This window comes from Mustelus asterias, chromosome 14, assembly GCF_964213995.1.
Source record: "Mustelus asterias chromosome 14, sMusAst1.hap1.1, whole genome shotgun sequence".
Classification (NCBI taxonomy): Eukaryota; Metazoa; Chordata; class Chondrichthyes; order Carcharhiniformes; family Triakidae; genus Mustelus; species Mustelus asterias.
The window spans coordinates 65867585-65884114 of NC_135814.1; the positions used below are offsets into that span (position 1 = coordinate 65867585).

Sequence of the window (16530 nt, forward strand, 5' to 3'; positions counted from 1 at the left end):
TTGCTGATGGTTTTGGATTTTGTAGGGTACAGCAATGTAAATGTTTGAAAGAGATGATAGACAGGCTTTATTAGAGTATGTGTGTGTGAAATCTCTACTGAGTAAACATTTTTAGAATTATACTTTTATATTTCCCTTTTAATTAAATAAAGCTAAAATTAGTTATCTATTCTATAAATTTGGACAATGTAAATTAGTTTCCTAAATGTTCATATTTTGTAGAACAAATCTAAGTGTACATGAAGCCAGTGATTTAAATCTAATGTCTTCTGTTGATTCCTGTAGGGATGTGACAAAGCAGAATGTCTGAAAATAAACTGTCAGATTGGCAAGCTGGAAAGAGGCAAGGGTGTAGTACTGCATATAAGATCACGACTGTGGGGTGAAACATTCATGAAGGTGAGTGGCAGAGCTTTTGAAATAGACTTTTTAGATTTGGTCAATCTTATTCTATTTGGTCTCTTCAATTATTTTATACAGTTTTATTGCTCTTGGTATTGTGAGGTAACTAGTGATTTAAAAGGATGATACATCAGTTATTGGATCTTATGGTAACTTTTATGATATGTATATTGTTACAGACAGTGGACTGAACTTCTTTATTTGTCACGTCATTTGTCCATAAGCAGAGGTTTTTTAGTTTTTGAAATAGACTGTGGCATGTTTCCCTAAACCCTTTGTTGGTGAAGTCAATTTTAAAGCGATTAGCAGAAAACGCTCTTCAGAGTTAAATCAGAAGCATTGTTTATTCATACATTCAAACCCGGGGATGGTCAGCGCAACTACACGCACACAAGAAGGATATAAGAAAAAAATAGTTTTACAACTAGGAATAACTTGGAACAAAATGAAAAACAAAGATAGAAACATTAATTCCCATGAATATTAGAGACTAGAATGTCAGAGTTCCTCCACAAATGAGTTAAAGTTCAGGAAGGTTCAGCCAGCTGAAAACAGGAATTGCTGAATTCCTTCAAAGTCAGTGATGGTGCTACAAGATGAGGTTGGTATACAGATACTTGGTCAGCTCTACAGCCAATGGCAGGAATCTTCCAGGGAACTTTGAGGAGGTTTAAGATTGAGGCAGACTTTGTTGTCAACCTGGAGTCCTGTTTTGCTGTGACAGGCTGGGTATTAATGGCTGAATGTCCTGGGAGTTCAGGAATGTAACATTAAAACTTTCCAAAGGCCAAAAGAGCTTCGGTCATGTGGTATTGTCCATTGATAAGTCAGTTTCAGGTTAACAAATGGTCCCTATGTCTCTTAGCTTAGGAGATGGATGCTGGCTATTAGTACCACTGCAGATATAATGAGGTTTGATGACTCTCCAGGCGAGGAAACAGACCTTCTGCTGCTCCATTGTTTCACTGATTGTAATGGGTCAACACAATTATAGGTGGGATTTTTATAGGATGTTTCCAGAACTGTAGCCGACTTGCAAATCATGCAACTTGTAGCAGCAATGTTTTTGGTCCAGCAAAATAATTTTTAAATGAGCAGAAAATAAGGTTTGATTTACATTTTATGATTTATTTCATGTCGTAAGAACATGAAAATATTTACATTAAAATACATGTCCTTTTCATTTCTCTTCAATGTAACTAGAAAGAGAATCAGTCCTACTCCTTGATGGCTTCAGCATCTTACAGTGTCATAGAAATGCCCTATAAAAACTTCTCCACAGAACTTCCCAGCGGATCCATTGTGGTAAGCACCAATTATAGATGCATTAATATTTTTGAAAACAAAGCTTCTCTATTTTTAAAATCAATTTTTAACCAGCATTATTCTTTAATATGTAGGTTACCACCTTAGTGACTTGGGACAAAGTGACAACTCCTCACCCAGTGCCAGTTTGGGTTATTATATTGGCACTCCTAGCTGGTCTACTCCTTCTAGCTCTCTTGGTATTTGTCATGTATAAAGTAAGTACTACACTTTGTCAAGCACCTTTAGCATTTTAATCAGGATCTGTTGCAAATTACAGAAATATCATTGGATAGTAGAACCTCAATTGCATTGTCTTTCAATCATGTGAGACATGGGGTGGAATCTTACCATATTTTTTCGTAAAGTCATGCTCAGACTGAAAGTATTGAAGTATTTATACAAACAACTAACTTGGAAGTTAAATGCACTTTCTCCTTTATTTTTAATTTTTTTTAGATAATGAAATATATAATTATAATAGATTAAGATAGAAATATAAATTCATGAGGATGTGATTCATTCAGTCGTAAAATATAAATATAGGTAAACATTTAAAAACTTGTAAAAATGTGTAGGTTTTTATCATAATGGAGATATTTGAATTTCCACACATATAAAATTAGTTTTTCAGGCCAGAGGTTGTTTAACAATAATATATCTCAGTATGCCATTTAAATACCCACTTAAACCCCACTCTGCAAGATTTAACTTTTCCCTGGGCTTTTACACTGAAATAAAGAGCATAAGAATGGAAGTTTTTGTCCATTCACTGATTGCTTAGGGACCGTGCCTGGGGTGACCTTTGAAGGAGCATAGACAGCAACTTCTAGATTTCCTTATTTTTCTGAACATGTGCAGATACCTGCAGTGGCTGTCAGTTACAGTAGAATAACACCCGCAAACACTGACAGTTTTGCTATCATTACTACCACAAAATCCAGTCCATGAACTATGAATTAATTATTAAAGCTATGAGATTAGAAAGAATTCAATTCCTCAGCACAGATCATGAAAAACATCTTACCAAATGAATGATTCATATGCTAATGAATTTCTGAAGTAGCTGAAGAAACTTTTCGAACTGAAGTTATAGCTGCGAGAAATAATAGCAAACTGGATTATTATCTAAATGGAAAGAAATTACAACATGCTGCTGTGCAGAGGGACCTGCGGGTCCTTGTGCATGAGACGTAAAAACCCAGTCTGCAGGTGCAACAGGTGATCAAGAAGGCAAATGGGATGTTGGCCTATATCGCAAGGGGGATAGAATATAAAAGCAGAGATGTCGTGCTGCATCTGTACAGGGCATTGGTGAGGCCGCAGCTGGAATACTGTGTGCAGTATTGGTCCCCTTATTTGCGGAAGGATATATTGGCCTTGGAGGGAGTGCAGAGAAAGTTCACCAGGTTGATACCAGAGATGAGGGGTGTTGATTGAGGAGAGACTGAGCAGATTGGGTTTGTATTCGTTGGAATTTAGAAAGCTGAGGGGGGATCTTATAGAGACCTACAAGATAATGAAGGGGCTGGATAGGGTAGAGGTGGAGAGATTCTTTCCACTTAGAAAGGAAACTAGAACTAGAGGGCACAGCCTCAAAATAAAGGGGGGTCAGTTTAGGACAGAGTTGAGGAGGAACTTCTTCTCTGAGGGTGGTGAATCTCTGGAATTCTCTGCCCACTGAAGTGGTGGAGGCTACCTGGTTGAATATGTTTAAATCACGGATAGATGGATTCCTGATCGGTAAGGAAATTGGGGGTTATAGGGATCAGGCGGGTAAGTGGAACTGATCCACTTCAGATCAGCCATGATCTTATTGAGTGGTGGGGCAGGCTCGAGGGGCTAGATGGCCTACTCCTGCTCCTATTTCTTATGTTCTTAAGTGATGGATCTCCTCATCTGTTCTGTGTTAAGCTTTCTCTCTTACTCCTGGGTGGGCAGTTCTAAAATGCTGGAAAGCAGCTTTGCGAGGGGAAGGCGTTCAGAGTGAGAGGCATGCAGCTTGCTCATCATTGCTGATTGCAGGATGAGGATGTGCTGGCAGTGAGAAGGGGCCTAAGGAAAAATCATCCTCAATATTCTCAGTGATGCTGAATACCACCAGCCATGTCACAGTCAGAGTCAAGATGCTAAGAGCGATCTCCTCTACAGGGCTGAGGAGATGTAGATGTTTTTGTACTGCACTCTTCTAGTGTGAAGAAAAGTGGACAGAATGCTAATGATTATGTAACACTAGGGCAATCTTACCAAAAAAATTCGAAGTGCCAAACAAGTGTGAAAGTGGGAGAGAATCGCACCCCTTTTTTGGGGTTATGGTTATGGGGATCAGGCGGATAAGTGGAACTGATCCACTTCAGATCAGCCATGATCTTATTGAATGGCGGGGCAGGCTCGAGGGGCTAGATGGCCTACTCCTGCTCCTATTTCTTATGTTCTTATGTTCTAAATGTTAACATCAGCATTTCAAAAGCTTAGGTGGCAAATTGAAGAAGAATGAATTTGCTCAACATTTCTTTTGAAAGTTATTTTGTTGCTATTTTGGTTTATTAGTAACTGAAGATATATACTTGAATTTTTCTAATGATGAAGAGAGAATCTGGCTTAGTCGAAATGGTGCCACTGAGCTAAGCATCCACTATTTTCACAAAGGTTCATGGAGGCAACTGCATGTGTAAAAATGCAACTGCACATGTAAAAATGCCTTCAAACAGATCCAGTTTTCACTAGGGGAATGTTCAATACACGACATCTGTGCTTTAGACTTCTCAGCACAAGTTCTAAAGCTGCCGTAGTTATTTGGAGAGGTCGGGTACTCTTTGGGAGAGGGCCCCAGGGGGCATCTGAGGAGTGTGAGGGGCCTAGGGGCACCAGTGGGGGAAGGGCCCTGGGAGGCACCTATGGAGTGCAAGAGACTTGGGAGGCACTGGTGGGGGGAGGGCTCCGGGGGCACTGGTGGGGGGAGGGCTCCGGGGGCACTGGTGGGGGGAGGGCTCCGGGGGCACTGGTGGGGGGAGGGCTCCGGGGGCACTGGTGGGGGGAGGGCTCCGGGGGCACTGGTGGGGGGAGGGCTCCGGGGGCACTGGTGGGGGGAGGGCTCCGGGGGCACTGGTGGGGGGAGGGCTCCGGGGGCACTGGTGGGGGGAGGGCTCCGGGGGCACTGGTGGGGGGAGGGCTCCGGGGGCACTGGTGGGGGGAGGGCTCCGGGGGCACTGGTGGGGGGAGGGCTCCGGGGGCACTGGTGGGGGGAGGGCTCCGGGGGCACTGGTGGGGGGAGGGCTCCGGGGGCACTGGTGGGGGGAGGGCTCCGGGGGCACTGGTGGGGGGAGGGCTCCGGGGGCACTGGTGGGGGGAGGGCTCCGGGGGCACTGGTGGGGGGAGGGCTCCGGGGGCACTGGTGGGGGGAGGGCTCCGGGGGCACGGGTGGGGGGAGGGCTCCGGGGGCACGGGTGGGGGGAGGGCTTCCGGGGGCACGGGTGGGGGGAGGGCTGCCGGGGGCACGGGTGGGGACAGGGCTGCCGGGGACACCAGTGGGGGGAGGTAGTGAGAGTCCGTGGTGCAGCTGTGGAGTGCGAGGGGCCTGGGGGCACCTGGGGAGCTAGAGCCAAAAGGCCAAGGGGGGAGGGCACATCTGGGGAGCTGAGCCAAAAGGCCAAGGTTGGGGGGAGGGGGGGTTGTACCTGGGGAGCTGGGCCTAAAGGCCCGGGTGCGCACCTGGGGAGGTGGGCCAAAAGTCCCTGGGGCACCTTGAGATAGTTAAAAATTTATGGGCGGCACAGTGGTCAGCACTGTTGCCTCACAGCGCCAGGGACCCAGGTTCAATTCCAGCCTCTGGTCACTTTGTGTGGAGTTTGCATATTCTCCCCGTGTTTTCTTCAGGCGCTCCGGTTCCCTCCCACAGTCCAAAGATGTGTGGGTTAGGTTGATTGGCCCTTAGTGTCGGGGATTAGCAGGGTAAATGTATGGGGTTATGGGAATGTGGGATTGTGGTCGGTACAGACTCAATGGGCCAAATGGCCTCCTCTGTACTGTAGGGATTCTATGATTTTATGAAATATGAATGAGTTTTTTTTAAAAACTGAATAAACCCATTGGAGCTGTCGCAGGAATTGCCAAAGTGTTTAAATCACCTGGCTGTTAAATGTTTGGAAAAAAGTCTGCAGTTTCCAAAAAATCAATGGTTGCTATTTCACTCTGACATAAGCCCGAGAGTCGTCATTATAGGATTTGTGCAACGTGACTGATTTCACAATCTTTCATATCACAGTCGTGTGTCTGTCAGTTCAGTTTGATTGGCAGCTTCTGATGGTTATAAATGTGGGGTTATGAATACAAATGCTTGTTTTTGAGAAATTAAGTTGTTGAAAGAATTTAAATGGAATAATTGTTTCCTTTTTAATTGGAGATGGTTTTTTTTAACATAGTGAAACCATCTTTATATTATTGCATCTTAGCATAGATCTTGGGCTCTGCCTATGCTGGATATTGGGTGAGTTGGCATGGAGGGTGTAAGGGCAAAATATGGTGAGTGGGGGAGAGCATGGGGTTGGCATAGGGATAGAAAGAGCCATGGGGAGTGGGTGGAGGAGCATAGCTTGGCATGGAGGTTAAAGTTGTGTTTAGGGATTGCAGCCTAGGGTAACTCAACAGTGCATCCTCTGGAGGAGCATAGAGTTTGCTGACAGAAATGTCTGGATATAAGTTACTAGAGTAGGGGTTGGGGTCATGGGTTGACACTAAGTTGATATGTGAGCTATAGAGGGTTATGGGAGTTGGTAGAGGGATATAACTTGGCAGGGATAGTATGTGGTGTTATGAGGGAGTAGGTGGGGGCATGATGTAGCATGGAGGCTATAAGGCACCATAAGGGATGGATGGGAGGGAAGAGGTGCTATGAGTTGGCATGGATTGTGCATGGGGTCTCTGTGGGGGCTAGATGGCACCAAGGTCTTTCAGACAGCCTGTCTCCATACCAGGCAGCCCCTGTTGGCCGCCTCCACACTGTTTCTGGGCTGGCAGGCCCGACTCACTCTTTTCTCTCTCTCTCCCCCCCCCCCCCCCCCCCCCCCCCAGTCAGGTTGATTTTCACAACTCTGAAAACTCAGCCATGATATCAAATCTAAATTTGTTGAACATTCACATAATTACACCTTTTGTATGTAATCTCTGGAATACTAGTCCCTCTCAAAAACTGGAGTTTAAGTCTTAGTATTTTTTTTTGGCAATGATTGTTGTGAATTGGAGTTTTTCCTTTTTTTTTGATTCAGTCAAGGGATATGGACATTGCCTGCTAGGCCAGTATTTATTGCCCATCCCTAAATTTCCTTGAGAAGATGGTGATGAACTGTCTTCTTGAAATGTTGCAGTCCATGTGGTGTAGGTACATCCACAATGCTGTTAAGGGTGGTGTTGCAGGCCTTTGACCCAGTGATAGTGAAGGAATGACGATATCCAAGTCATGATGGCGAGCGAGTTGGAGGGGAACTTCCAGGTGGTGGTGTTCCCGTAATTTGTGTGTTCAGGTTAGTCTCTTAGTAGATCCTACAGATCAGTGTTACATGTGGATTATACAAACCTCAGTTCATCTGCAGAGTTTGTATTTCCTTGCCAAAGCAGAATTCTTAAGTACTCAATCAGCTCATGGATGGCTGGTTAGAGCATTCATTTAATATAACCCATAAAAAATAACTTTTTTGAGTGAGCGTCTGGTGCTATGTCCTAGCATGCCTCCTATTTCAGGCTCAAAACAGGGTTGAAGTGGATTTTAATCTTCTTATCTTCTGATTACTTTCAAATTGGCTTGTTTGTCATAGAAAACTTGGCTCCCATTTGTAGGGACACCTACAGTGAACCATATGGGCAGCAAAGTCATTGGCAAGCAAGACTACCAGTGCATTCAACATTTTTTTTTATTTCTGGCAGTTTTTGGCCTAGTGCAAGGATCATCTTCACTGTCAGCCAGTGTTCTGCCTGCTTATCAATGAATCTGAAACTGGTTGCTGAAGACACTTTCTAGTATTCATACTTGGATCTAGTAAATTGCATAATAGGCTAACTTTACCATGATGATTTCCTTAAGTTGTGTCATTTTCTTTTGCATTTTTTTAGATCCTTTTGTACACACAATGTTGAGATTAACATCTCCTGCTGCATACTTAATTTTTCCACAATGCATTTTTTGCTCAACTCTTAATCACCTCCGTGTCAGTCCCAAATATAGTCTAGGAGCTCTCTCGCATAAATCTGAATGTATTAAATTAGCCAACCGCAAGAAGACCACGACTTGGGAGTCTGGAATCATTTTAATTGCTCTTCAGTGGTAGAACCATGTTATACTGGTCAAGCTGATTATATTGTTCACACAGATGCACTAGACGGGCAATAGTGCCATGCCAAGTCAGGTATATCACTGCAGGAAGGTACACCCAATCATTTAGCTGTTGCTATGAGAAATAGTGCCTCGTCAACATTTGAACATTGTAAGTGCATAGTCCAGTTTCTAGATAACATTTTGATCACAATCCCTGAACTTGATTAAATTCAAAATACAAAAAGATTTATTGCGTTAGGGCATTGTACCAGTATGTTGATCTGGTATCACCGTCGCTACTGGAATGGAAACATCTTGCACTTTCCCACTGAGATTAAAATACAGTTTTGATTCTCATGGTTTATTAACTTGCAAAATAATAACTAACATTTTTAAATTGAAGTTTTAAACATTTTGTTAAAAGCCAGTGACCAGAATTTTTCAGTCCTTCCTGTCAGTGGGATCTTCTGGTCCTGCCTATAGTGATCCCCCTGCTGCGAAGAGGTTGCAAGGCAAAGCATGCTTACCCCCCGTCAATGGTTAGCCATTCTGCCGCCAGAAACTACACCGTGGGGAGGCTGGAAAATCCCGCCCAGTCAGTTTGTTCAGAGTTGAGTGGGTTCGAGATCATTGGTCTGTACAGTGTTCTCCTTTTGCAATTCCAGCAGAATTATGGTGGAAGAAATAGAAAATAGGCCAGGATGCCATCTTTCACTTCACTTGGATTCTGCAGGACTTAGTAAGGGCCATAGCATCGGCTGCCACTCCTTACAAGGCAAATGGTTTTGGAGGTGGTGTGATCTTTCAAGTTTCACAGTTGTGCATGCTGAGGTGAAACCTTGTGCTCTTCCCCATGATGAGTTTGGCGGTGGGGGTCATGTAATCAGACAGGAGGGTGGCGGGTGAGAACGTCCAGCACCTTCCGGCCTCTATACCGATTGAGGTCTTTAAGTGGTTTTCCATAAAGGGAGCACGCTGATCAAACCTGTGCGGGGTTGCTTATAGGCTTCCAGAGGGGAGTGGACACATATCTTTAAAGCAGGTATCCTTAATTCAAAGGCATTTAGTGCCTGATTGAGGGACCTGGCATCAGGAAAGGGAAGAGGGCTGCTGACAGCCACCCACTGTCCTTGCCGCTAACCCCACCTCATCTGTGATGCACCCTGCAACTCCATCCCACCATCACTCACCTGGCTGGGTCCTTTGGCAATTCCAGTCTCTGTTGTCAGACCTAGGATCAGAGCTAGTATGCCTAATGAGAAGTGTACTGAATGCGAATCTGGAAACCTAGTAATGGTTGAAGGCTGGAATTGTGACCTGAGCCCTAACTACTCCCCCCACAACCTGTCCCAACCTTGGGTCATCTTTGCCACAGATTGCACCCTGCTTTACAAGATGAATTCCCAAGATGTACATCTAGTGATGTGTTTGCATATTGGCATTGTTTACATAAGGTGAATTACAATTTTTGAATTTTATTTTACAGTTCGGTTTTTTCAAACGTGTCCGACCGCCACGCAAAGATTCCATTGAACGGCAGCAACTCCAGCCACAGGAGATGAATGGAGATGGAGCTGTAGAAACGTAAATGCCATTTGGGTTTAAACAAACTTCCTGGAACTAAATTTACTCTAAACCCTGGACTTGAAATGAACAACCTAACTAACATGGTGTGAAATGAACTACCAAGAATGCAGTCTGCACTAGCATCTTTATTTGTATTGACATGGTGGCAGGTACAAGTATTGAGTAAGGGCAATATAAATTTAGCATTGCTGGTTCCTACTGATGTGGTTCATGTATTTCATTGCACTGATTAGCACTTCAAAATCTGCATAATGTTGCAGGTTCAAAGTGGTGAAATTCATTGCCATTGTTGCTGTTATAGCAACCTGCGTTTTAAGTTTTAACTTTGAAGTGCAATATTATAAGTTCGTAGATCCTCACTCAAAAACAAATAATTAAAAGTCATTTAAGAACAAGTCCTCTTAAATGCATTAACTATTGATTTAACACTTCTTTACGTAGCATTATATGACTGTTGTCAACATTTTTGGATGAAAGCAAAATGGTTTCACAATGAGAATGTACATTAAAAAGTTTTGGAATGTGATTTGATTGCCCATATTGGGTAAATAGAGGGTAATATGTTCTGTAGGTTTGTCGCATTTTATTTTGGTCAACCTTGAAATTAGTGAATGGTGTTTGATGCACTATAGTGAGCTATTTTGACACTATTTACTGTGGACTCCTCTTCCCAGAAACATATTTTTCTATTGGTTGCACTGTATAACCTTTCAGACTTCAGTGTTACTGCACTGAAAACCTACATATAATTCCAACAAATGTATTGCCCCAAAATACAAGAGAGCTGATCATCACAATATTTAGTGCACTCTTTTATATCCTACTTGTACAAACTGGCCTATCCACAATCAGCAACCAAGTTATATTGCAGTTCTAAAAGAATGCTTAATATGTGGAACATAGATCCAGCTGATTCATTACTAACGATGTGACATTTAATGAAAGAAAATTTGAATTAATTTGTGCCTTTTTTTAGGATCAGTCTGTGTCCCTGTAGGTTTAAAATGAAGATAAAAGGGAAATGAATATTGTGCCCTGTTTTATCTTTTAAGATTCACATTGTTCTTTAATTGCTTATGTATTTGGGTGATTTTATTTCATGGCTTTCTAAAGGGAATAAATGGGATACGAGTTTCAGGAGTCCATGTCATTCTTTCAAGCCAAATGATTGTTGATTTGCAATCATGCAAATATACTTTAATACAGCTTGATCGTAGGATCATTTTTAGTCAACCTATTGAATTTTCAAAAGGCAGGCATCCTTGTGTTGATCTCATTTTGACACAGGGATGGAACTACTGAGTTGCTCCAAATGAAATAAATCTCTACACTGAATCCTGTTCCTTCCAAGATTTCAGTCACCAGCATCACTTCAGCAGTTGTAAAGGATGGAATCGGCCAGCGATGGGGGAGCAGAAAATTTGAAATGTAGCCAAAGTCAGAGTCCCACCAGTAGGAAAACAAGTGGGAATTTTCCCCTCAGCGTTTTCAGGGCGGGTTGACTTTCCCACTGATCTAAGTTGGGAACCCTATTTGTATGCATTAACAAGTTGTGAATGATCATTAAAAAATGCAACTTGCCAGAATCATGTTCTTCCTTCTAATTACATATCACATCAGGAAATTAGACAATCTGATTCACAACTGGATATAAATGGTGTGCACCTGCCAACCTCCACTTCACTCGTGATGTTGAGGTGTGTACAACATTGAAAGTGTACCAGCAATAGCACTGCTCCAACTTGTCACCACTGTCATAGCTGCTCTTGTGTGACACATGGGATTTGCAAGTTGCAGTCAGGACCTCTTCCTAATACCCCCACCCCTTCCCAGTGTGCATGAAGCCCTTCCTTCTGATGCTATGGGGCATAATGTGGAGATGCCGGCGTTGGACTGGGGTAAACACAGTAAGAAGTTTAACAACACCAGGTTAAAGTCCAACAAGTTTATTTGGTAGCAAAAGCCACACAAGCTTTTGGAGCTCTAAGCCCCTTCTTCAGGTGAGTGGGAATTCTGTTCACAAACAGAGCATATAAAGACACAAACTCAATTTACATGAATAATGGTTGGAATGTGAATACTTACAACTAATCAAGTCTTTAAGAAACAAAACAATGTGAGTGGAGAGAGCATCAAGACAGGCTAAAAAGATGTGTATTGTCTCCAGACAAGACAGCCAGTGAAACTCTGCAGGTCTAGGCAACTGTGGGGGTTACAAATAGTGTGACATGAACCCAATATCCTGGTTGAGGCCGTCCTCGTGTGTGCGGAACTTGGCTATCAGTTTCTGCTCGGCGACTCTGCGCTGGGGCATAGACAGGGCAGCTCACATTAGATGTTGCAGTGTGCAGGTATGGCTGCTCACACAGGATGCTGCTGGGTGCATGCAGGCCTGTACTCTACCAACAGAGACCAGCATAGGATGGGGGTGGGGTGCAGAAGAGGGAGGGATATGAGAATGAGGAGAACAGAGGAAGGAGGGAAGGGATAGCAGGCAGAGGGGTGACTAGGAATGGGTGGAGGTATTAGGAACAAGGAAGGGAAGACAGAAGAACGATTGGGGGTGGGGGAGCTAAATGAAGCCTGACATGGAAGGGGTGAATCTAGACTCTGAAATGGGTAGGGTGAGTATGGCACGAGAGGGAAGGGCTTCATGCAGACTCGACTGGGGATGTTGTTAGGGTTGCACAAGAGGGAAATGGTACACAGACCCGTGACTAGTGGGGAGGGGTGTTCCTGAAGGAAGCAGGGAGATGTGTATCAGACAGCCATTGTCCTAGAATGCTGTGGACTACATTGTAGGAGTGAGAAATTTAAAGCAGTCCTGGGACTTAGTGGGCAAAGCTACAGGGCTATGCGTGGCATAAACATCATGGCCTCAGTCCAGGGAGGGGCAAGGTGTGCCTGCTCATTGGGTATGCAGGGCATAGCAATGCCTCTCTGTGGCCCCGGGGATGGCTGACTGCAAATGGAATAGTCATGGTCACGGGAGGCATCTGAAGCCTGTAAATGGGGAAAACATAAGGAGTGTTACTCTCATCTCTCTGGGTGCTGGGGAGGCCCCTCTGCATGTGACTATGCACACAACCTCGATAGGGAGGGGTGAAGTCCATTTAAGGACACCCACAGTGATGGGTTCAGGGAGGAGGGCAGAAATCTTTATAACAGTCACTATGGACTCCAGGGTTACTGGGGAGGCTGGAGAATTACCAGATGGAGGTCTACCTGCACATTGTGTGATTCCAGGATGATCGGAATGATATGAATGGTGACGGGGAGGGTCAAAGCTGATCGGGAAGTGGATGTGCAGCATCACCATGTTGAGTCCCTGAATCAATGCCACTGTTCAAAAAAGAAATTAGAAAAAAATGCAACAGGAGGCATCTGTGGCAGTGTGGGAGGAGTCCACAGCTAGACTGAGGCCCTTTCAGGAGGTAACATCATACTTCAACATGGAGATGAAGGCTCAGCTAAGAGAACTGTATTCAAAAGTTATATTTGGAACCAGCAACTTGTCATGTGTCTTTATATAAGACTACGCTAGGCATTGGGGCCAGAGGATATGTCATTAAGCATTTAACTGCCAGAGGAATGTGAGGAGGAACAAGGCAGCCAGCCATTAAGGGAGCAAAGCTTCTGGAGAGATGCAAGAAGCTCTATCAAAACCTCCAAATTGCATTGTCCAATTAACATGGGTCACAGGGCATCCAATCTTTCCGAAAGTGATAGGGGTAATCTCAAATCCAAATTAGGTAGCATATGTGTGCCTTTAGTGAGACTCAGCACTCTTACACCCTATATGGGATTAAGATCTCAAGTTGTTGGCATAGCTTCTGTGACACCTATGATCTAAAAGTTTATTTATTAGTCACAAGTAGTTACATTAACACTGCAATGAAGTCACTGTAAAAGTCTGCTAGTTGCCACACTCCAGCCCCTGTTCAGGTACACAGAGAGAATTTAGCATAGCGAATGCACCTAACCATATCTTTTTGGACTGTGGGAGGAATCCCACGCAGGCACGGGGAGAATGTGCAGACTCCGCACAGACAGTGACCCAAACTGGGAATCGAACGTGGGTCCCTACAAAGGTGGAACAGGGAAATGGGGTGCTTGTGCTGTTCTGGCTTGAAATGGGGCATCTGTAATTGTTGGGTGAAATGCAATCGTCTCTTGGATTTTCTATCCATAGGAAGAAGGATTGCAGAATAGAGGCTGTGGTCATTGCTGCCATCTTGATGGCAGTGTTCAGATTGAGGAGAAGAAGGTCCTGTGCTATCTAACACAGCTTAGGGAAGAGCCCTGGCCTCAGATACATGGTCCAGAGGTGTCCAAAGAAGAGCCAGAGGCTGTCAGACTCATCCCACAAAGGGAATACCGAATACGCCTCCTTTTTGAGGATGAGGGAGGGAGAGTACTGCGCACACCTACATTTGTCAAGAGATGTGGTGGCTCATATCTAACACATTCCTCCGAGGATCTGACACAGCGTGGACTTTGAGGCCATCCTCTGCCAGTGCTCCTGAAGGTCAACATTGCAGTCAATCTCTTTGCAAACGGCTCATTCCAGACATCCACAGGGGATCTATGTGGCACCTCTCAGTCCTCAACACATGAATGCATAAAAGAGGTGATGGATGCCTTCTCCAGTAAGGTTCATCATTATATAAAGTTCACAATGAATGAAGCTAGACAGGCTATTAGATTTCTGGGATTTGTGGTGTGATCTCTGGCAATCGATTGCACATATGGTTTAAGAGCTCCCTGGCAGCAGCCCCTATCTTCATTAACATCAATATTCAGCTGCTCTGAGATTATCAAAAGCAGATCATGCAGGTATGCTGGGAGTTCTCATGACTCCTACATCCTGATTCACCCAGGTGCCACAGCTATTCGAAGGGCCCTATTGCTTTCAGGGTCGGCTGCTGGATGATGAGGGGTACCTGCTGAAGAGGTGTCTCATAAAACCTGTATGTCATACTCAAGGTGCCTCAAAGGAGGAACACAACATAGTGCACTTGACCGGGTTTGATTCCCGGTTTGGGTCATTGTGCCTGTGTCAAGTTTGCACATTCTCCCCGTGTCTGGGTGCTCCTGTTTCCTCCCACACTCCAAAAATGTGAGAGTTAGGTGGATTGGCCATGCTAAATTGTCCATTAGTGTCAGGGGGATTAGCGGGGTAAATATATTGGGTTACAGGGATAGGACCTGGGTGGGATGGTTGTCGGTGTAGACTCGCTGGGCCGAAAGGCCTCCTTCTGCACTGTTGGGATTCTATGATTCATTCTGTGACAATGTTCATCATTGAGCAAACCATTAACATGCTGAAGATGCACTGTTTTGTTTGGACTGCTCAGATGGGGATCTGCAGTACTCACCAGGGGAGGGGGTCGCACATCACCAGGGTGTATTGCACCCTGCATAATCTGGCACTTCAAAGGGGAGATCATTTGCCACAGGGAAACATGGGGGAGGCAGAGATTTCCTTGGATGAGGAGAACTTGGAAGGGCAGGAAACTGGGGAGGGACATGATGGTCAGCTTCCATGAGACTATACCCTTGGAGATTCACCATGTGGAAGACGTGCCCATGACACACTGATAGCAACAAGTTTCAGGAAGAATAAGGTTCAGGCAAGGAGTCCTGAGTGCATTTCTCCTGTCCCTTAACCTGCCAGTGATTGGAAAGGCCTTTATAAGTAGTGACATTGCAAGCAACATTGGTACTCGGCTTTGGGTCTGTAACCCTCAAAGATCATGAAGCCCCTTTCTTGGAAAGGTCATCATCCAAAGCTGCGTATAGCTTGTGTGCAAGGTAAAAGACAGCACACCAAAGTGCACCCTCTGTCATCAGTGTTGATGAAACAACATTACATTTAACCCTTAAGACACATGAGCACACATAGTTCTATGGTACGTAGCAAAACTTAAAGGATCATATCTCAAAATGTATAATATCTTAAGCCATGGCCCGACACATCTCCATCACATGAAACAAGGGCGAGTGATGAATATGACTGCTAAACATCACATGAATCTGAGGCACACAAAGGGAGGCAATCACAGAGTGGGAGCTTGAATCACCCTTGCAATAAGAGTGCACATAGAATCATATGCAAGAGGCATTCGCATGTTAAGGTCATTAGCCCCAACTCAAAATATATATACAAAACTAAGTGAACACCAATGCCACCCTTATGCTCTCAGCCTTTTTTTTTCATCCTATTCTATGTCTAGGTGCCTCCCCAACAACCGCAACAGAGATGGAGAGAGCCTGCTGATGCTATGTTCTGTTGTATGTGATGACCTTGGCAGGTGGTCATTTGGATGGCTGCGGCATTGAGGGCTCTGGCTTGCATTAGGTCTCCTGCTGTCGGACAGGTGCACCCTCCTTTGCCTGTGGATTTGTAATTGATGGGGTAATAGGGAAAGAGGATTGGGAATAGTTAGATACCCTTGGCCATTTACAGAGGCCCATCATCTGAATCGGATTCAGCAGGTGCCTGTTCTCCAGCAGTCCTCCAAATGGTACAGACCTGGGCTGTCACTGCCTCCAACTGCTGTGGAGATGTTTCAGTGAAGTGGTTTCCAGAAGGAGACCACGCCTAATCTAGATCTAGCATGACCGAGGTGTGTTTCTCTGCGTTGATGGAGAACATAGATGAACATTGTGATGGGTCTTTACTGATTGGATTCTCGTCTGAGGTGGGCTGGCTGGATCTCTATCTGAATTTGCTGGTGCATGGAAGAGAGAGAAGATGGATGGAATTCATGAGCAGGCAGAATGCAACATTGCATATTATAGTGGATATCAGGATGTGATCAACTAACGGAGGGCCCATCCATTCTGGGTTGCTGGAGGAGACTGATCTTGCCTTCATCACAGGAGCAATCCCTGTCTTGGCTGCCTCCTCCTTGAGGTGAGTGAGC

The 16530-nt window shown here is 44.6% G+C and overlaps 1 protein-coding gene across 1 annotated transcript in view; it reads left to right on the forward strand.

Annotated features, from left to right (window-relative positions):
• itgav (integrin, alpha V) overlaps nt 1–10736 on the forward strand; it is a 125685-nt gene extending 114949 nt beyond the window's left edge. Inside the window, exons 27-30 of the mRNA XM_078228536.1 lie at nt 286–399; nt 1606–1707; nt 1803–1925; nt 9501–10736. Coding sequence (XP_078084662.1) covers nt 286–399; nt 1606–1707; nt 1803–1925; nt 9501–9602 — 441 coding nt within the window. The 3' untranslated portion in view covers nt 9603–10736. The remainder of the gene's footprint in view (nt 1–285; nt 400–1605; nt 1708–1802; nt 1926–9500) is intronic.
• Nucleotides 10737–16530: the final 5794 nt, after the last annotated feature.